Source organism: Molothrus aeneus, chromosome 7, assembly GCF_037042795.1.
Source record: "Molothrus aeneus isolate 106 chromosome 7, BPBGC_Maene_1.0, whole genome shotgun sequence".
Taxonomy (NCBI): Eukaryota; Metazoa; Chordata; class Aves; order Passeriformes; family Icteridae; genus Molothrus; species Molothrus aeneus.
In genome coordinates, this window is record NC_089652.1 from 12,233,476 (window position 1) to 12,254,272 (window position 20,797).

General features: G+C 40.1%; 1 protein-coding gene across 2 annotated transcripts in view; it reads right to left on the reverse strand.

Annotated features, from left to right (window-relative positions):
* Positions 1–2,675: 2,675 nt before the first annotated feature.
* The window catches only part of ALS2 (alsin Rho guanine nucleotide exchange factor ALS2), a 37,009-nt gene continuing 18,887 nt past the window's right edge, over positions 2,676–20,797 (reverse strand). The window contains exons 13-34 of one of the 2 annotated variants that reach the window (XM_066553416.1): positions 19,366–19,528; positions 18,444–18,575; positions 18,081–18,209; positions 17,711–17,781; positions 17,294–17,360; positions 16,803–17,005; positions 16,599–16,664; positions 15,101–15,199; positions 14,435–14,599; positions 12,200–12,311; positions 11,826–11,903; positions 11,580–11,713; positions 9,496–9,663; positions 9,116–9,233; positions 8,427–8,584; positions 7,569–7,691; positions 6,894–7,070; positions 6,466–6,511; positions 5,898–5,959; positions 5,136–5,285; positions 4,783–4,879; positions 2,676–3,415 (exon numbers count right to left, since the gene is read on the reverse strand). In XM_066553416.1, the coding sequence (XP_066409513.1) occupies positions 3,377–3,415; positions 4,783–4,879; positions 5,136–5,285; positions 5,898–5,959; positions 6,466–6,511; positions 6,894–7,070; positions 7,569–7,691; positions 8,427–8,584; positions 9,116–9,233; positions 9,496–9,663; positions 11,580–11,713; positions 11,826–11,903; positions 12,200–12,311; positions 14,435–14,599; positions 15,101–15,199; positions 16,599–16,664; positions 16,803–17,005; positions 17,294–17,360; positions 17,711–17,781; positions 18,081–18,209; positions 18,444–18,575; positions 19,366–19,528 (2,557 nt within the window). In that variant the 3' untranslated portion in view covers positions 2,676–3,376. Of the gene's footprint in view, positions 3,416–4,782; positions 4,880–5,135; positions 5,286–5,897; positions 5,960–6,465; positions 6,512–6,893; positions 7,071–7,568; positions 7,692–8,426; positions 8,585–9,115; positions 9,234–9,495; positions 9,685–11,579; positions 11,714–11,825; positions 11,904–12,199; positions 12,312–14,434; positions 14,600–15,100; positions 15,200–16,598; positions 16,665–16,802; positions 17,006–17,293; positions 17,361–17,710; positions 17,782–18,080; positions 18,210–18,443; positions 18,576–19,365; positions 19,529–20,797 lie in introns of both variants that reach the window. The other variant, XM_066553415.1, reaches the window with a different exon arrangement.

The window sequence follows — 20,797 nt, forward strand, 5'->3', positions numbered from 1 at the left end:
TTTCAAGCTCCTGCTCCACATTCATATACCCCTATAATGTTTAGCTAACAAGAATTAAACAGGTATCAGAAGTTTAAATAGCTTTGCTATAGCTATGAGAGGAAACTAATTTCACATTTACATGTGGAAAATGCATCCTTGCAGAACAATGGTTTCAGTACAGTGCAAATTTTCTTACCTGCAAACCCCACAGAATACGCCATGTTCAGCTCATGTAGAATTTCCAGAGGGAAAGAGTATTTGTTGGATGTTAGTACAGCAAGTAACCTCACTGCCCCAGCTAATCTATGGACATCCTCTCCTTTCTAATCCGCAGAAACCTAACCTTAGAACTACTCATTACCAGGGAGAAGAGAACAAATCCCCTTAACCCTTTTCTTGCATAAAAACCTACTGTACATCATCTCTCACCTAAATAGCTTCTTATTCTCATCAACTTTCCCAGTCAATAGGGTGCTCATCACTTGGGGTCTGTCTGCAGCTACTGTGCCTGTGATTGCAGTGAGAATCTGCAACACCAGGGTTGATCTTCTGTGGCTGGTTACAGGATTTCTGCTGCAGCACAGGAAATACCTGGCTTTCCATTAAAGAGGAAAAAAAAAAAAAAGAAAAAAGTAATTACCCTGAAGCAATCCAGCTGGAAAGGTCCTAAAGGTCCTGCAGGTTAACTCATTTCTTTGTTAGTTACAGCAATACACAAATCAAAGCTGCTCTGTACTGATTTCCTAACGCATCCCAGCCCAGATCGGCTGTAAAGTGGAATCTGTGTCAGAAGCACATTTAATCCAGGGATTCTCTTCAGCTAATAACTGAGCTATATATCAGAAGGACCAAAAATAATCCAGCCCAGACTGTCTGCTTCTCTAATTCAGCCAAGCTCAATTCATACGTGATACCATTACTTTTTCTAAGAGATTGAGCATATACATACATACCCCTCTCTGTGTTTATATATGTAAAGGCAGATGTAGCCTTTGGGTTTTGTAGTTCTCAGCTTTGCACCATTCACAGCCAATGAAGTTACACCATTTAAGTTCTACATATTCATAGCTACACCTTGTTCTTGAAAAGCAGAAATAATATGGAAGAATTTCTCATTTCTTGTTACATTTTTTGTTTAAGGCACAAAATCAATCTGGGACTTCATATGAAACAAAATGTAATATTAAAATCCTTTCTTCTGAAATATCCAAATTTTAAAAAAGGCTAATTCAAAGCAGTTACAGGGGAAAAAACCAATTCCAAATCTGTTTTTCATGGTTATGACTCCCACAAAAGACAAATAAATCCTGAACTCAGATCTTCTACAGATGAAAATTGCCATTGCTTTACTCAGCTGTTCAGCATAGCCCCATTCTAAAGGGCAGGTCTGCTCCTACAGGCTTCAGTTATTTTTTTACATGGAGTTACCAGAGATGATTGCATGGAAAGGCTAAATCTAGTGCAAGATGAAGTGTTTGAATTCTGCCTTATCCTTCATTATGCTCTTCACCTCTAGTTGTGTCTTCCCCCCTTCTCAAGTTAGCTTTTTATAGCATCCCTTTTATTAATATTATTGCTTATCTCTCCTTTATTTACTTTATTCAGTGTAATTTAAAAAATAAGATTAAGCCAACACTAAGTTGCTTGTAAACATGAAGTCCACTCTGTATTTTCTCATCACTATAGTCTGTTGCAACCTAACAGTAGTTTTTAAATATCATCATTCCAGAATTACCCTTTCCCCTTCTCTGATAAAACTAGAAATAATTTTGAAAAGACCAACTACTTTTACTTTATTATGAAAACTGCTACATTGCAGCTGTTGTTCAACACAACAGTATTTTGGCATATGGGTTCTTTCCATTTAGATGCCAATATACAAGCCATGACCATTACTTCAAAATATGATAAGCATTATCTATGGAGTCTAACATAACTTAAGCTATTATAACATTCTGTAATGTACATTTCCCCTCCGTTTTTTTTTTTTTTTTTTTTGAGTCAGTCCTGGCACCTACAATACTCTAGCTATCCACCAGTGTTATTGGTATGAGTGAAGTTAGCCATAAACCACAGAACACACACACACACACTCACAGATTCCCCAGGGAAACGACTTCTTCTCTGCAGCCTCCGAGGTGAAGTGCTCCAGCAGGTGTGATCAGGATCGTGTTAAGGGACTGCAGGGACCTTTCCCAAAGGGGAACACCTTGTAATTAGTGCCAGGAGAGACAGCCTAGTGTGTCCTGCTCCGAGTGGGAAGCATGGAAGCACTGAAGCTCTGCCTCAGAGGCAGCTCTGGCTTGGCACAGGCAGAACCAGGAGTGACAGCAGAGTTCCAAACCCACTGGAGAAGCCACCCCAATGCAGCCTGCAGGGTGAACTGCCCAGGAGCTTCCCTGCAGTGGAAGAGCTTGGCATTGGTGCCAGGAGTTCGCTTCTGAGGCAACAGCTCTGCATGCTAAGCTCTGCTTCCCAGGAAGGGACCGGACATCACCTGCTGCTGAGGAGGGGAGTGAGAGAGGAGCCTGGTGGGCACTTGGTGTTAACCAAGGCCAACTCAGCAGATCTGTGTAAGAGCACCCTTCACCCTTCTCACCTCTCCCTCAGCCCACAAGGGCTGACAGAGACAGCGTCTGTCCTCAGGGTAAGCAAACTGAACACTGCACAGCATTTCATTCAGTGCCAAAATCTGAAGTGGTCGGTGCCTTTTATTTATTTCATAAACAGAAAGAATGGTAAATGCCTGTATATTTACAATTCTAGTAAATAGGGAAGTCCATAACAGTGTGATTATTTCCACAACAGCACATGAATACTGCATTCAGCAATGCTGTTCAACACAGATACCTCAAAACCGTTATCGCCAAACAGACTATAGGTACCCATTATAAATACTAACATATTTCTATTTTCTTAAATAAACAAACATACAACTTAATTCAGGAAGACCAAATGGTTCCGTGATGCAATTCATTCCCTTTAAACATTTCTGCTGACAAACCAGGAATAATAAAAACAAACCCACTGCTTTGGAAGCCATGCGGCCCAGACTCTCACATGTGTTCTATGTAGGTGCCATGCCTTTGTGCAGCATGGTTAATGTAAAAGGAGTAAATTATCTTTCTGTTAGAATAGGAAAGTATTTCTTCTTGGTAGGTACTTGACAAACCAAGTCTTTAACTTCATCACCACTTCACAGAAAGCTTCTGGCTGCAGTCTTGATTCAGTTGAATCTTAGAACTGTGAGTTCAGAAGAAATAACTGAATATTTTCATCTGTAGCAGCAAAACTATAACCAAGGAATTTCTAAGGGCCATTTCAGGAAAGAAGTGGTTATTAGTGAAGTTCCACTGAGCAGATTATCCCACAGAGGCAGGTTGTGAATGATGGTCTAGGTAAGCTTTTCGTGTTGAATCTGGTAGTAACATGCCTGAATTAAAACAAAGTTCAGATTAGCACAATTGCCAGTTCACAGCAAAGCATCACACACAAAAAGGTTGATTTTTTTTCTATGCAAGAAAACGGAGGACAAGGCTCTCTACAAGCAGTGATGCTACAGTGGCACTCAACACATGAGAACCTTCTGATACGTGAGCTAGCAAAATGAGCAACAAGAGACTAAGTTACAAATTACATCCAACACCTAATCAAGCAAGATAGCATGATTTGGGACTTAATACTTTCACAGCTCCCACTATGCCAAGATGAAAGCATATTTTTGGTTACAAGTCTCTCTTTGCCCTTTGACAGAAGGACTCAAAAATAGAAAATATTTTTTACAGGACCAGGATGCAGGGATGAAGCATTTCAAAAGCACTCAGAGTGAAAAGCAAACGTTTCCATCACCCTGACTGCCTGTTGAGAGTTATTCACTTCTTAATGCTGGCTCAAATATGCACTGGCTCAGGTCAGCCAGGATCAGAAACTTAATATAATGTCTCAGACAACATTTGCACTCATGGCAAATTAGATTCTACTTTGGCTTCCACCATGTAGGTTCCTTAGTAAATTTGAACCAATGCAAACCTTCCTTTTTGGTCACATTATGAAACTAATAGGTCTTTAAAAAAATCCTCTGGAACTCAACTTTTTTGAGTTTGCACAGACAGAAAATACAATCATGATAACCTAACACTTCAGTTTAAGATTTTTCCTTAAACTTGAGATTAACAGCCTCCCTCCAAAACAACACCACTAAAAGGCTCCACACTGCTGACTTGTCCCAAGATCCACGTGATAAACAGTTTTGAGGTACCAAAACAATGTATTTCTATTATGAATGTCTTAGTGTATAAGAGGATCTTCTTCCAAACACACTCTCTTTCTTTTCCCATACTTAAAAAGATAAGAATACTTAAAAAATGTGGAGAGTGACAGAGTGGTTTTTTTCCCCCTAAAACTGCATTCTTGGAAAGTCTTGATGTAATGTTAGACTTAAACTTTAATGGAATGGCTAATCTCCAAAGAAACACTTCATTTAAATTTTTATAGGGAGAGTAAGGCTTGTTAAGTTGCAGGGGAATGACAAGTGAGCATTTAGAACACTCCAACAGTAACCAATATTATTTTTGAGTAATCCACATTTGCACATTACACCATTTTTCTTAGAGGTACCTGCAATTAGGAGGTTAGCCAAAACTTTACATTAAATTTCCTTGCCTATCCTAGTAAAAAATTTCAAATAAAACCGAAGAAGTTAAAGCCTAATGTTCATATAATTGTCCTAAGCTGATCTTCATTGCTAAAAGCTGATTATTTCCAAAGAAAGCCTTTAATAACTCTGAATAATTTTCATACCTTCAAGGTAGTGAACATGATGCCTTGCTCCCCATGCTGGAGATAGGGATCCATCAGGTCTTCAATTAAGTGCACCTCAGACCCCAAATTCCTTATCCTGCCACATGTGAGAGTGGGAAAGTGAACATGGGAACACAAGTTGCCAGTATAATGCTTCTTAATTCTGAATTCAGGGCCTTTTCACAATAAAGACTGTTCAAGACTTTTTCAGACCAAAGCAAACAGTGAAATTGGAGAATTTATAGTTACAAAAAGCCAGTAACTAATCCTATAACAAGCAGCAGGAGGGTTTAACACAGAAGTCCTTGTCCTGCCTATGCTCACTTATGACTGATGCCACCCTTGGTGCCTACCTGGCTCGTAGCACCACATAGAGGAAAACAGGAAATAAGTCATCCATGGACCACAGAAAATCTTCCTGAAGGGTCTCAAGTACACTCTGGGAGATCTCTTCAAAAGTCTGCTGGATCACCTTCAGTTTGTCAGCTGGGGTAAATGTGGTACTGTTTGGAGAGCAAAAGCAAATCAGGATAACAGTAAGAAGTGAGAGATCTGCATCTAAATTAGGAAGGGCTTGCTGGCCAGCGTGGCCCTCCCTGTGCTCATGGAGGTCAGTCAGACATTGACACTGCAGCAGCCAGGGCTGCCAAGGCTGCACAGGACCCACGTTACAAGCACCACACCAAGGCAAACTACTGCAAGGGAGACTCTCTTCACACTTTTATGGTGTTTTAATATAGTAGTAAAAGGGGAAAAATTCCTTTCTAAAATATTCCTAATTTCTTAAATTCTTGCAGAGCAGACAGAGAAAAGCCTCCCATGCTCAGGTCACTTGACCACAGCTTTTTGGAAATTCACATGTGTCTTTGATAGACATCCTTATGCCTTTGATTCTAAATGGTGCCCTACACACCACTTTCAGTCATGTTCATGAGGCAACACTTCATTCCCCAGCAGGAGAAATTGCATCTTTACTCAGAACTGGAAAATGTCTTAGTGACTTCTTTTACAAAGGTGAACAAAAAAGGGTGACATGTAAAGGATCCCAGTCAATAAACCAGATGCTACTGTAGCAGGAACAGTGAAACACTGAAAGACAAATGACAAAGAATTACCTGATTTGCTGTAAACATTCAACAGCAGAGGCAAAGCAGGCATCTTTTGTGTTTGATGATACCTGTGTAATCATGGTAAGACTTATCAGACAGGTTCAGCACCCCCACTGTTCAGTGTTGAGCCTCTTTCAACAAGATAATGATTAAGAATGTAAACTATACATTTTTTCTAATTAGAAAGTATATAATGATATAACTGTCTTAATTAAGCAGCTTGAAAATCTCCTAGCTAGACTTTCATTCTCACACTTTCATAACTGGAGACCAAGCAAAGGTCTCTTGAATTCATTACCAAGTCAGTGAGTGAGTGACAAAGCTGGCCTGATGGCCACTGTAAGAAATCACAGAATGGCTGGGGCTGGAAGGGACCTCTGGAGATCATCCAGTCCAGTGTCCCTCCTAAGTCATTACTATAGTATTTAAATAGTAGGCAAACTTAAGGGAAATATAATAACATGACATATCTTAAGCAAAGAGCCTGGCAAAAAATTCTTTGATCACTTTGATGATTTCAGTTTCTTGAAAGAAGCACCGGGCAAAACATGTAAACAAGGCCCAATGAACATACCTTTCTACTCTCTCCAAGGATGGACACAGTTCCTGGCCAAAACTTCCTGCAAAAAACCGAACAGAGTCCACTGAGAAAATGTAGTCTTAATGTATTTTTCGCATTACAGGAATGAAGTCATCATGTTCTGAGACACAACAGCCCTTCCTCCAGGATCAACTACACCTCCCACAGGTACCCAGGAAGCTGTAATTTGAAATGTCTCTGATTTTGGAGCAACGTCAATCTTTACCTCTTCTCATCCCTTCCACCTCCCTGTTTTGGAAGAGGGAAGGTCTGATTCACTGTCAACCCTTCTAATTAGCTTGAAGATGTGTCTAGATGCATTTAAATCAGAGAAAATACTTGAGAAAGCTGGGGCTTTGTTTTAGTTGCTTTACCTAATAACGTGCCATAACCTGTTCCAGTTTCTGTTTTGCTGTACTCACGCTTGCACCCCCAGGAAGCTGAGAAGAGCCAGATCAGTTTGTTTGTTTAGGCGCAAAACGCATTCCCAGTAAATGTCCTCCTCACGCTCGTTGTCCAAGGCATACAGCATAAACAGAGGGGGATAGAGGCGTGGCAGTAAAACAGGGAGCAGCAAGCCAAAACTGGTTACCACATAGCTGCAACAAAAAAACCACAAGGGGTGGTTTGCAAAGGAAGACATAAAAAACCTAATTATCTATAAAAATTGAATGAAAATCATTGGAACAAATCTTTCATATAGCACAAGCCTATTCTATGAGGGATAAGAGTAAAAAAATAAGTACAAATCCATCAAATAGCAACTCTGATAAGATTGTAAATTATCTCCAGTGCTCTTATCCAAAATGCTTTTCTGAAGCCCAGGCCCAAGCCTTAACTTACTTACCCATAACAGACAAAAGCAAATTTTGTTTTAGGTAAAGAACCACTGCACGGACAAACGTGAAATGCTTATTACAATCATAACATGGAAGTTTGCTTATCAGAATCTGTCATCAGAACCCAAGGGGAAGAAAAACCACTGCTTAGATCCATCAGTTGAATTATTGTTTATCTTTCTTCCCCCAAAGATGAAAAAAAAGGCAACAAATAAAATAAAGGCTTTGTTAGTTTTTATTTGTTTTTCCTTTATGTACCCTGGCTCAGGAGATTCTGATCTGGAATCAGATTTCCCACTGCAAAACGATCGCCTTCCTTTTGGCTCCGTTGTCAGAAATGGAATTGTGCTGCCCTCTTCCGGGAGATCAGGAAACAAGAACCTAAAAGGCAACACACGTACAAGCATTTGAGGTCACATCAACACGTTTCCACAGATCTCAGCACACAGGCAAGACTGGAGAGAAAAAAGACAGCAAAAATAATATATGGTGGGCTAAGACAGCACAGGTAACACACACAGAGTACCAGCCTCCTGGAGGAAAACGTAGGAAGGCCAACCCCTACAAGGACACCTTTCCTACATTAACATCACTTCCCTCCAGATGAGGCTTCTAATTGTTAGTAATTTGGAGTATTTCTGCTTTCAGATTGGCAGGACACAATTAAAGCTGTAATTATTCTCAAGAATCTAAGCCAGCTCTTCATAGGAAGACTGTTCTGTCATTGTTAAGAACTGTAATGCCATATTGGTAACAACTTCATGGAATACACTGGGATTCCCTATCCTCACTAGTGTTCTATACCCTTTGAACACTGTCTTTGCACAGCACCAATATCCACAGACACTAAACTGTAAATCCATACTCCAGGTGAGCTGCTTACAGCCACATTTTGAAATACAATGTACGATGTAACACACTAGGTGTAAAGAGTTTAGTTTTTCCATTTTCGACAAAATATTCAAGACTCCTTAGAAAGATAGGAAAATACAAGCAACCCTCAAAATAAAGTAACAATGCCAGCACCTTTGAACTGTACAACACTAGACAGCTTCAGTACATGGGGCAGCTTTCATGAATTCAGCAGCAGTTTGACTTGGAAATGAGTCTCATTACCTGACCAACTGGAAGATGCGTTTGAGGTAGGACTTGATCTCCCTTACAGCCTCCTGCAGCAGTCGTCGATTGGCTCCTACACCAACATAGGTCATTCTGTAGACAGCCACCAGAGTTTCCACCAGCTTGCCCAAGGGATGCAGAGGAGTATCACAAGCCTGAGACAATGAATATTAATTGGCCAGTCACATAGGTCAATGGCAAACAGGTTAAAAAAAATGGAATCCAAGACAGATGGGTAAAAGATCCAACAACAGGCTTTTAAGAAAATATTACAAGTATCTCAAAAATGAGCTATATTTAACAAATTGTCATTTGGATTATAAAATTTCTGTGTCATCTAAACACAATTTATAGAAGTCAAGGCAGTACAAGAACTTGTGCTACTACTTGGACTAGTCATCTGCCCAGTACTCTTAAAATCAACATGCAAAAATTAGCAAGTATTTCAAGATGCTTTGCTGGGATCCAACATTAAAGAATGAAAACAGTAACTGAACAGAAAGTGACTTTAAGAGATCATTCATTAGGTATTCAATTATTTTAGTCTTAGTTGTGGACTTCAATACATTAAGTGATGAGCAAACATGAACTATGGATTACAAGAGTGCAAATATGGAAGTAATTAGAAAAGCTATTACAAAATGAGCTTGTCATGCCTTATTATGTGAGCATTTCAGTCACAATACCTTTATCAAATATTTTTTAATATTTTCATATTTTTCCAGGGTGAAGGCACCAATGTGTTGTGGAATGAACTCCAAACTTTCCAGTGTCTGAGTATGTGAGCGGCTCAGTAATTCTGGGCTGCAGTTTAAAAAGACAGACATTGTACAGGTTGAGACACACAATGGGGAAAAACCCCTGACATTAACAACTCAACTAGTAATAAACATCAGCATGTCCCTCAAAGGGTTTGTAGTGCAGAGCAGTAAGGTTATGATTTCACTTGGGATTTGCTGCTGTTTCAACTAAAACTTTACAGCCAGTTTCAAGTTTAGAGCTGAGTGCAATTGCAGTTTCCCTGTCCATCCTCTTTTGCTTGGTGACACATTCTCTAGGAGCCAACCTGTCTTTGTGCTGCCGTCGGTTGGTGGTCAGAGCCACCGCAATGTTGTCCCAAGCCTTCCATCTGTCCCCCTGGCCAGGGCTCTCACAGCCAAGCTGGTTCCAGCACTCTTCAAATACTGCCTTCCATTTCTCATCAGGGGACACTGCCAGGATCCCAAGTTTCCGCCTAATAAAATGACCAGTGGGTCTGTTAAAATCAAATAGCAATGAAACAGCACATTGAGCTTGAAAACCACCCATGGCTAATGTCAATCTCATCTCTCACACTGTTTTACCAAAAGCTGAGAAACTTAACAGACTCTACTGTGAACCAAGTTTTATCACTAATAATAAACTTAGAGCCTACTACTAATACCTACATTAGAGGACAGCTATGAACCTTGTTAGTTTTACTCTTTCTTGCAGCCTTCCAGGAAATGGTACAACAAAGGGCTGGTGCTTATCTTTATCACTGGTATTCATTCAGAAGTCTCAGGACACATTTGTACAGCAAGGACACACACAAGTAAGTCCCAAGTATCTCTCTGTCCTGGAGTGTACAAGTAGCACAGCTACCCACATAAATACCAAAGATGGCTACACAGCTTCTGACCCTAGAGTAGTAGCTACACATAATGCTGCAGGGCATGTTAGGGATGTGCTGACAGAGAGCAAAACCAGCTCAGGCATCCTTTCACTGCCAGACAATGCTCAGGGATCATCTATAGCCAGAAGAAAACAAGAGCTCTTCTTTGCATGTATATAAAGATATCTCAGACATATAATGAAATTTACGGCTTTGAAAAGCTTTCTTGAAACAAGTGCTGTCAGGGTTAACAGGTCTATCTTGATTTAAATCCAGTGTCAGAAATTGTCAGATCTCTCATTAATATTTCTTCCAGCATATTTGAGATGAGAACTAGCAACACAGGTAATTTCCCCATGCTGCCAGTTTCACAAAGCAGAAAAAGTAGGCTCTAAGCCTTTTCAGAAATTATACCAGAAGATTTTCAACTTGAAGACAGTCAGAAGAGGATAGATGAAACCCTTATTTCACAAGCAATCCTCAAAAATATGTATATACATTTATTCATAGACTCCCTACTGGGGTAAAAAGCAGACAGCTGCAAAAGCTGCAAGTGTTCAGTTCAGCAGGGAGGCCTGCTTAACTTGCATGCTGTTGTAGGTGTCAGCACTGTCAGAAGAAATTACCAGTGAAAGCTTCAGGAAGCCAACTGACAAGTAATCTATGTAAAAATATTAGAGCTGTGTTTCCCATTTTAATCTGAAATTTCAGAGCATGTTTCCAAGACACTGAATCCCATACAGCAATTGCTAAACCATTACATGGTGCTACCACATAGCAACATCTCACCATCAACTCTTTACTTTGCTTTCTTTTACTCAAAGATATATCAATTAGAACTTCAACATGTTTTGGTTTTTTCCCCCAGAAATAATTAAGCAAATTGCCCTAAGGCATCTGCTATACAGAGGGGTTTATGGATACTTTTCAAAGTGATCTTTGCCACGGTATTAAAATGCTCTTCAGCAAATCAGCAACCTTCTATTTTCTTACACACTGTTTGGAAGAGGTGGAGGATCTAGTCAATTCTGTCCAAATATATCCCCACTGGCATTGTAAATGACACACTTAATTCATTAATTTGCTAACTAAGTAAGTGGCAGAAGGCAGGGAGGTCTGTGATTAACTTAACCATTCTAATGGAACTTAAGTCTTTCTCAGGAGCTCAGAAGTCAGCAGCAGCTGTGAACTCAGGTTCTATCAGTCAGCTCCAACACAAACAAAAAAAATTTAGACTCCTACAGCACAGTAGCAGCACATCAGCTGTCCTGTAATTTCATGCCACCATTTGCATATTCAAGTAGTAATTAAAACAAGAATAACTATAACAATATGTTTATCTTACTTTATTTCTTGAGCAGCAAGAAAGAGGAAAAATGTTTTCATAATGTTTTCACTGTTTCTTTGGAAGAAGTATTTTTGACCGGTCTTTGAAAAAAGACAATTGTTCTGTTCCTAAGTAATACTGAACCATATTTATTATTTAAAATAATAATTATTTATTATTCAACACTCACAGTGCTTTAGGCTTGTCCTTCTCATTCTCATACAAACTAGGTTTGAAGTAGGTTCCTGTGATTTTTATTCCAGATCCCCACTCTCCACTGAAGAGACCTTCAATATAATCTCCATTTGGCAAGGTCAGTGTTCCCTTGAGAAAAGATAATACAAAAATTTAACTAAAATCCATTTGGGAACCAAATGCCAACCTTTTTATTTTCTTGGATGGTTAACAGTTTACAAGTGACAACTGTAATACTGACCTTTCCACTCAGAGTCCAGTTATCTGAAAATTCCCCCTCATAGACTGTATCATCCTCAGAAAGCAGAATTCCAGTCCCCTACAAAAAGAATCACAAAGAACACAAAGCAGTAATTATAACAGAAGGGCAGACCACAGATCTAAAGATGCACTTTAGAAAACCTGTTATTAATTCTTAGCAAATGGTAATTTTTAAGCTCTTTCTGAAGTAGTCCTAGGTAAGAGCAGGGACAATAAAGGCAATTCTAAAAGCATGGGCAATAGAAGATTAGAAGAACAGAAAGCTTCCACAGCCTAACACACGCTTGTGTGCCTCAGAAAGCTGCCACACTTAGAGGAGAAGTCCCTAAGCCCAGGGTCTGGTATCCAACTCACCATCATTTTGTTGCTGCTGAAGGCTCCTTCGTAATACAGTCCAAACTGAGTAACCACAACACCATTGCCTTGGCAAACATCATCTTGCCACATTCCCATATACTTTTCTCCTCTGAAGAAAAATGAAGTGGGAAAAACAGAGCCTAAATAGTACATCTCTAGTCTTTCTTTGGCTTTACAGCCACAATGACCATTACAGAAATCATCAGAAGAGCATCATAGAGCACTTGCTTTGGGTCTGTCAGTTGAGGTTCACCAGACTCTTTTTGATACAAATAAATTAGTGTGAACTTTCTTTCCCAATTCACATTTCAAATTGGCCATATCCAAGCAAGCTGATAAGCTGAAACAGTGCTGCAGCCCTGTTAAGCCCACTGCACGCCCCAAGGAACTTGAGCAGCTTGTTTTGCCAAAGTCTTTATTTCTTTTACCTAAAGTTTGATGGCTCAAACTAAAGAGAATAAAAAAATCAAAAGAAACCAAGCTATTCTTCTTGGGGAATAGGAGGGAGACCTAGAAAGTCATTTTGAAATATTAAGAGGACAAATATTGTAAAGAAACACATCATATTGTACCAAGTTTCTATATAACAGCCTAACAAAGGTCACAACATAAAAAAATTATTATACAATTAAAGATTGCTTACAAATAAACATCATACTCTTTCAGACTATTTAAAATACTTTTTTTTTCTTTATAAGTGCATAGATGTCAGGCTAGAGTTGTTTGAAACTTAGTGCAAGTCTCAAATATTTCCAAACAACCTATTTTTCCAGTTGTTCTGAAAGAGAATGTGACATTTTCCCCATGCAATTAATAAAAAATTAACTTCTCAAGGCCTTTTTTTCTGCTTTTAGAGGGAAACTAGTCATTGATTTGATACAATTCTGCTTGTTACCAAGCATTTTCCTTTAAATGTACCCAGGAAAAACTATGTTTATAGTAAAGAGAGTAAGCCAACTATTACACTAAGCTCAGGAGTGCTTCCCAGCTGACTGGCCCCATAGGGTGGCAGGAAGCTTCTCTGATGATTCATCCTGCCAGCTACAGAGGCCTCTGCTGGGTGAAGGCCCCTTGGAGAGATTCTGCATGCTCAGCTACTGGGATGGAAACTCAAAGTCCCACTTGTTCAAATAACTGTTTTGCAAAAATGACAGCAGGCAATAGTGTCTGCAGATATTCCTTTTTTGTCTGGGCTGCAGAACAAGTGCAGAAAACAAATCCTGAGGACACAAAGATACACAGATTACCTCCCTGAGACCAGAAGCAAAACTACATCAGGGCAGCTCACTCATGTTTGAGTAGTTCTGGAGTGAAAAGCAAATGCCACACTCCTCCTTCACCATGAACTAACATTGCATTTACAAATTCTGGAGGTGAGAGGATTTGCAAGAAAAGCTGGTATCTATTTGTCCTAGGAAAATAAATGACTAAAGAAAGTACGCAGACACGTCTTGGCACCACAGAATAAGAACAACCACCAGCCCTGAGCAAGACTAAGTGCAAAACCAACATGAGGAAATACCTACAGATGTTACAACAGCTCTGTTCCAGAAAAACATCTCCCCTTTACACTCCAGACTTTTGCCTGCTTGGGTTTTCAAGTGGGCATTCAGTTAACCAACAACAGTTCCCTGGGCATTCACCAAAAGCTCTTTCCAGAAAAACAACCATTAAATTGGTGACAGAAAGACAGATTATATTGATGTGTACTCAGGGTTCATTTACTGCACATATTTAGTGCAAGTCTGTCTCTGAGACCATCATTTCAGTAATCTGCCCTGAGAGGAAGCATCTTCCCTCCACTGCATTGGCAGAATAAGCCAATGGAAAACTTGAGCATGAGTTGAAGTTCATGAGCACCATTATCTGCCACTGAACAACCCAGTCTCATAGGCCTGAGATGAAAGAATACTCCTCACGTGAATTCTTAACACTTTCAGCACATGCACAACACAATGCCTCAATAAGACACCATACTCAGAGCTAGTTTTCAGGCAGGAGTACGAGAGAAAACAAGACAGAAAAAAACAGTGCAATCCCTCCACCACTCACTCCAAAAGCAGCACCTAAAAGCAGTTCCTAGACTCATTTCTTTATACCATCAGCCCAGAAAGCCCAGCAATTAGGAAGAAAGAAAAAGACACGCAGTATTCCTGGTAGTCACAAATCAAATCCTTTCCTACTCTTTTTGCAATTGCATACCCGAGTTTTAAGGATTTCCAGAAGCATTACCTTGTGATATCATCAAAAACTCCATAACCACTCTTCTTGTCCATTATCCACTGTCCAATGAACATACTGGGAGAAGAAGAGGTCAGCTTCCCACTGCGCAGCAGCCCGTGCCCGTGCCGCATGTTATCCTGGAAACACCCTTCATACACCTCACCCGTGGCATAGCTGCAACAGCAACAACACAGCAACAGCTAAGAGTCCTTCAACTACTGCTCTGCTGGGGGGCTGGTTTGGGAGTTCTTGGGTGCTTCCTTCCCCCAAACAGATAAACCCTCTCTTTTTCCTTCTAGGAATTACATTACATCCACACCAAACAGCAACTACAGTTAAAGTATGTTTGGGATAAAAGTGATCCTTGAATACAAGTCTTTGGATGCTTTATTGTTTTAAAGCCACTCTCTGCCCAACAAGCAAGGCCACTGGAGGTGACACTTATCTCTCAGAGTAAAGAATCCTCTCTTATTGCCAGGTGGCAGCAACATTAGAGCAGACATTAATAACTGACCACTGTACAAGTTGCATTTGTGAGCAAAGCAGAACATAAGCTACACTAACTACAACCACAAGTCTGCAACGTCAGAAAGCTACACACAGAGCCTTGGTCAGGGCATCAGCCCTGCTCTCCTGCAGCCATGCAGTGCCAGCAACACACGTGCCACAAGTTACCTGTACACTCCGTGCCCACACATTTTGCCTTCTTTCCAGTATCCCACATAATGGTCCTCTTTATTCAGTGCTTTGTTAGGCACTCTGTACTCCCCATACCTGCCAGGGCAGAGATGGAACACAAGCAGCTGTAACACCAGCACATTTCATTAACAGAGCAGATACACATCACAGAGCCATTCTAAAATCAGAACGCTCTCTCTCATTTTTATGCATCTTTAACTACAGCAGTCACAGATGATAGTTTTTGACAAGAGAAAGTAAGAATTCAGCATCACTAGATAGTCAATTTAGTCCATACTGCTCTCTCCTGTTTGATTGTGACATGTTATAAATACTGCTCTCACAGCCACAATGCAGTGTTTTTCTCAGGCCATGAGTCTTTTCAAATCATAAGACTGCTTCTACCTTTATTATTTTCTTCAGCTCTTGATAATTCGAGTACACTCTATTCCAGGGAAAGATAAGGGCATGTATTACTATAGAAAAGATTTTTTCAAAATATGCTAGCTTCCAATAATGCTCAGTGACAAGGAATATTCACAGTTTCAGTATACCTGAAAAGAATGAGATACACAACTGTATTTATTGATTTTCATCTCCTGAGGAGATCAAAATCCAGTTCTGAAGGTTCTCCTCAGAATATGTCCTCCCAGTATGACACTGCTGTTAACTGCTGGGACTATAACATGCATGCTGAAATACAAGTATATACATTTGATAATTTCAGCAATTACAGCTAAATACTAATCCATTTCTTTCTGGCTGGGGCTTGTTTGCAGTATTTCCATCTCCAACAACCCTAAAATCTCCAGGATTAGTTACTTAGTTACAAATGACCAAAGCTCTAATCTTGTTTTATAGTTTGCCATTACACCAATAGGCCAGAGGAATTTTAAAAAGCAGTCTGCAGTCAGACCCCATTTCAATTTCCCCTCCAACCCAGTATTTTGAAAATACATCTCAAAGTCAGTAAGACTTCTCACATATTTTTATCCTGCCCAATACAGGCATGTCTGCTCACTAGATGCATATAAAATTGCCTTTGGAAATAAATTAATCTCTCAGCCTCAACGGTGTTCTGAGCAGATTCTTAGCAATGAAGTCCACAGATTAATTCAAAGCTGTGTAATATATTGAGTTATTTTCAAGTGGTTTTATTTGTTTCACCAGATAACATGATAATGTTCAGACCTTCCATTCAGCCTATTTTTAGTCTCCTCTGTACTAGTTATCTTCATCATCAAGATCACATACTCTCATTAGTTTTCACCCAAACCCTGAAGTCTCAATTCAAGATTTTGTCTCTTTGCTAAATTACTAAACCTTTGCTCTACCAGAAATATAGCAAAGAAAACACTAGAGAAGATGCATCACTATGTTGTAAGACAGGCCAGTAAGATTCACTGCAAAACCTTTAATTAAAAAGGTTTTTTTGTTTGCTCCTAAAACAAAAAGTATTTCTTGCTTGGCTCCACAAGTACTTAGGATATCTTACCCATCCTCCAGCCCAGTCCGGAAAGTCCCAGAGTACATTCGCCCATCTGCCCATTTTAGGATCCCTCTGAAATACAAACCCATGCAAATATGTAAGATAATCTGTTCATTTTGCACTTTACAGATACCTTCTGTGAGTGAGCCTACTTATTGCTACAGCAACCACTTCATTTTGGTTTCAACAGCTCCATTCCAAAGCTTTTACCTTCCATGGGGTTTTCCTGAAAGCCACCTCCCATCATAAACAGCATCCTTGAATCGAGGGTCCTTGTAGAAGGTGTATTTGGCACTACGAGAAATAGGAGGTTCCTGTCTTGGCACATTCCCACCAGCTCCATACAGGATCATGTCAGAAGTCCCTCTAAGGGCCTGATCCACTGCTTGGCTTATTGCCCTCAGCCACTTGGTCTGAAACAGAAAGTGGTTCATGACAGAATTTAGGTAGCACCTGTCTTTGCACCGGCTCTCACTTTCACAGCAAGCACAATCATGCCACTGGCACTGCTCAGCACAGTGCTGTGCACTGTAACAACTGCTACACTCAGGCACCATGTACAGCCAGCCTGCACACTCGGCTGCAGAAACATTTCATTACTGGGGAATACTCAGGCAATCCTTCTCCAAGTTTGATTTCACAGCAGGGGAAAAAGCCTCATCTGTATCACTAAAGCTGTGTTAAATTGTAGAAATGCCCACCTTTTCCTGCGGAGTTGAAGAAACAAGAACAAATTGCTCTTCAGGTGTTGTAATCTTCAACCCGTTCCTACACAGGGAAAAAGTACTTTAATCTGTGAAATTCCATCCTGAAACCCCAACGTTTCTTAGAGCATTGATATTGTGTTTTCTCTTCCCTACCCCAGCTAGCATTCCCTTTAAGTTAGCAATAAAAAGAAGCAAGCAGAAAGAAGACTTGCTTCCTTCTCGACCACCTTATTCTTTCTGATGTTTACACAACTTTAAGACACAGAAATACATTTTCTGAAACAAGAAAAAAGGGTAGATATGGCTGCAATCACTGCATTCCACTCCAAGTTCACAGTAATTGATTACAAAATGCTCATCTTCTCTCCCAAAAGATCAGACTGTTTCAGTATCACAAGCAAGAATACTCACACATTACCAGCCTCTTCTGAAAGAGCTTCTACCCAGAGTGTGGACAAAGGAAAGATATGGTGTGTTGAGAACTGTAGGAAAGGAGAAGGGAAACATCACCAGTTACTGATCCATTAACCCGGCCCCATTTTTTTCCAAATGATTTATTTTTTCCCCTTTGTTTGAGAACTAGGAAAAACTGAGCATTAGGGACTCTTTCCACCACTTTGCTTCAAGCAACAGCCAACAGAAACCATGCCAGCCACACCACAGAGCAATGCAATCAAATGTTAAAAAGACACATAATGTCAGATTTATTTTTACACTGGAAAAACTTCACTATATGAAAAATATGTGGTGTTGTTTTGTTGCTGGCTGCAAGCTGGCTCACCTGAGCATGTACCAGAGCATCATTGAAGAGGATGAACCAGTTCACAGAGAACCTTCCTGCGTGCTGCAGGGACAGGGCCCGATTGCTGCTCTCACAGATCAAACGCCGCTCTGGCTTCCGCAAGGAGTCCTGCAGGGAGGTCAACACAAAGTGACACAATCCCACTCCTCACTGACTGTGAGTGAAGCTGGTGCTTTAGTCTTTCACAGTAAAGCTTTCCAAACCTTTCCAAAGTAAAGAGCACTACAGCAACACCAGCTGGAAAACACAGCAAGTGCAACTGGGACAGAAGCATCACTAATAGACACAGGCACTAAGAGCAAGAGATTCAAGCTGCAGATGGACCGGAAATCATCACCATACCGTCATTTTCCCAGGAAAGGTCTTCCAGAAGCCAAGGGTGTATTCTGCTTCTTTCATTTTTCTGCTAAGATGGACAGCAAGGTTCTCATAACACGAACTAGAATCCTGCAGCTTCTGGTATTCTGGAGATGCCTGTAGGGCACAAGGTAAGGCAGAGCTGAGGGTGCTGCTGATCGCCTGTACCAGCACCACCAACCAAGCTGCAGCACAACTGCTAATTTTATTAAATCTGCACTAAGGGCATGACAGTTGGTCTGGGTAATAAGCAGAGCAGACAGTGATTTTTTTGGTCACGTGTTCTGTTAGTGTCCTGATAGTTTTTAAAAATCACAAGAAGGTCCCTGAATGTTACAAGGAGAATGATTAATACACAATTACATGATCTACTTTCTTGCAGCTTAACAACCTGTCCCAGAAGTAGTGCTCATAATTGCAGGAAAAATACTCCAAATTACTAATTACAATATTGGGCTAAATGTACAAGTAGTTACTGTGCCTGTTTAGTCATCTTTTATTTCAAAACAAAGTAATTATACACATCTAAATGGGTGGTAAAAGTCTACCTAATATATATGTAGTGTTTTTTGTAGAGTATTACAGCCAAGGGTAGCTGCAATGATGCCAGATGAAACTGAAAAGCAACAGGCAAACATCAAAACAATGTATTTGCAATTAAGCACTCAGGCACACAAACAAGCTCTGGCAGAATAACAAGTTTCTACCTGTCATGTGATTTGTGCAGGTGGTGTAAGATTATGCAAATAAATCTACAAGATCTTCCCTGCAGCAAATACAAGTTTGAAGTAGCTCCTCTGAGGAATAAACTGGTTTTAATTACCTGGCATTTGCTTCACACAGTTACTTCCAAGCTATAAGTTTCATGTGTTTATTTATTGCACTATAGATAGAAAAACCATCCTACCACTTCAAAACACGTGGCAAGCTTTAGCAAAGTTCTGGCATAATTATGAAGTCGTCCAAATGGCATGAAAAACAGAGCATTCAAAACTTCTACTAGCTGGAGGTTTTCCTCATTCTTCTCAGACAGTTTCTGTAACAGCTCCTGGTTTTTACTCAAGAAGTCCCTAAATGATGGGACCATTGGGAAACAGAGGGATGAGAGAAGAAAAAAGACATTAAGACATCAGTGATGTTTTATGTAAATGAGCGCAGATTGCCCCTTTTTAAATTATCATAAACCAATAAAAATTGTAAGGGCAAATGCACGCTGCTTATTCATCTATTTACAATTTAGTTTGAGGAAGTACAGCAGTAAAGATATGTAGCTAAAACTGCAACACAAGACTTGTTTTTTACTTCTAATTTCATATGCTCAGTCATCAAACTAGCTGAAGGAAGTTGACTATGTTGCTCACTTGGAGTATAACCAATTGCCTTTTTCCTCTTTACCACTTGATGAGTAAAGAACAAACAGGTGGGAAAGACATCCCCATTGTTTTTAGAGTAGTAAGTTTCTAACGCTCTTGATTCATGCAAGAAGGCCTGAAAGAATCCTAACTTTGCTCTGGTGCACTTCCCTGAATGTACTGAAATAATTTCTTCTCCCTCTGTTGTTCAAGGCAACTGAGCAGTTCTTCCCCTAACTACAGAAATTACATCCTTCCCTCAGAGAAAGACAGGAAATCTGTTCAATCCTCAGTCTGATTTCCAAGAGGGAGAACTAATCTAGTTCAGATAAGAAGAGGGAAATGATTCTGAAGACAATACATTAGCACACAAACCCAGGATTTCCTCATTAAAAGGAAAGCACACCTATTTTTCCCTCTCCTTTGCTGTAGGTGTGTGCTCACCAGTGCTGGCACACAGGACAGGTGCACTGAAACACATCCAGCTGGGAAACAGTTAAACCACAAGTAGCAAGAATCAGGTGAGGCTGAGAAAGCAGGCCCCAGGGACAGCAAAACAGATCAGAGTTCACAGCAGATTCCCTAAGAATGCTACATGATTAGTGAGATGCCATCTCACACTAACTACTGTGCCTTGTCCAGGTCTGCTAGTGGTACTTAAAAACTCTGTTACTGAACAAGCCTTAGGAACAAAGTCCTCCTTTGAGAAAAGACTGTTTTTCCTAATTTTAAATTTATGCCTCTGGACAGCTTGCTATTTTTAATTTTGAGATCCTCACATGGAGGTTTCTCTGTTGAAAAGCATCAAATAATAACAGACAACACTCATTGCAGCTTGTCTACTCTTTTAGAGGACTTCTCAAAAACCTGCCAACTATGGAGGCTTCCATTGAAGCTGGCACCTTTTTTAAAGTCAGGACTACATCTAATGCATTCATGCTGCAGAACATCCGTAAAAGATGGGCTGACACCATTAACCATTTACTT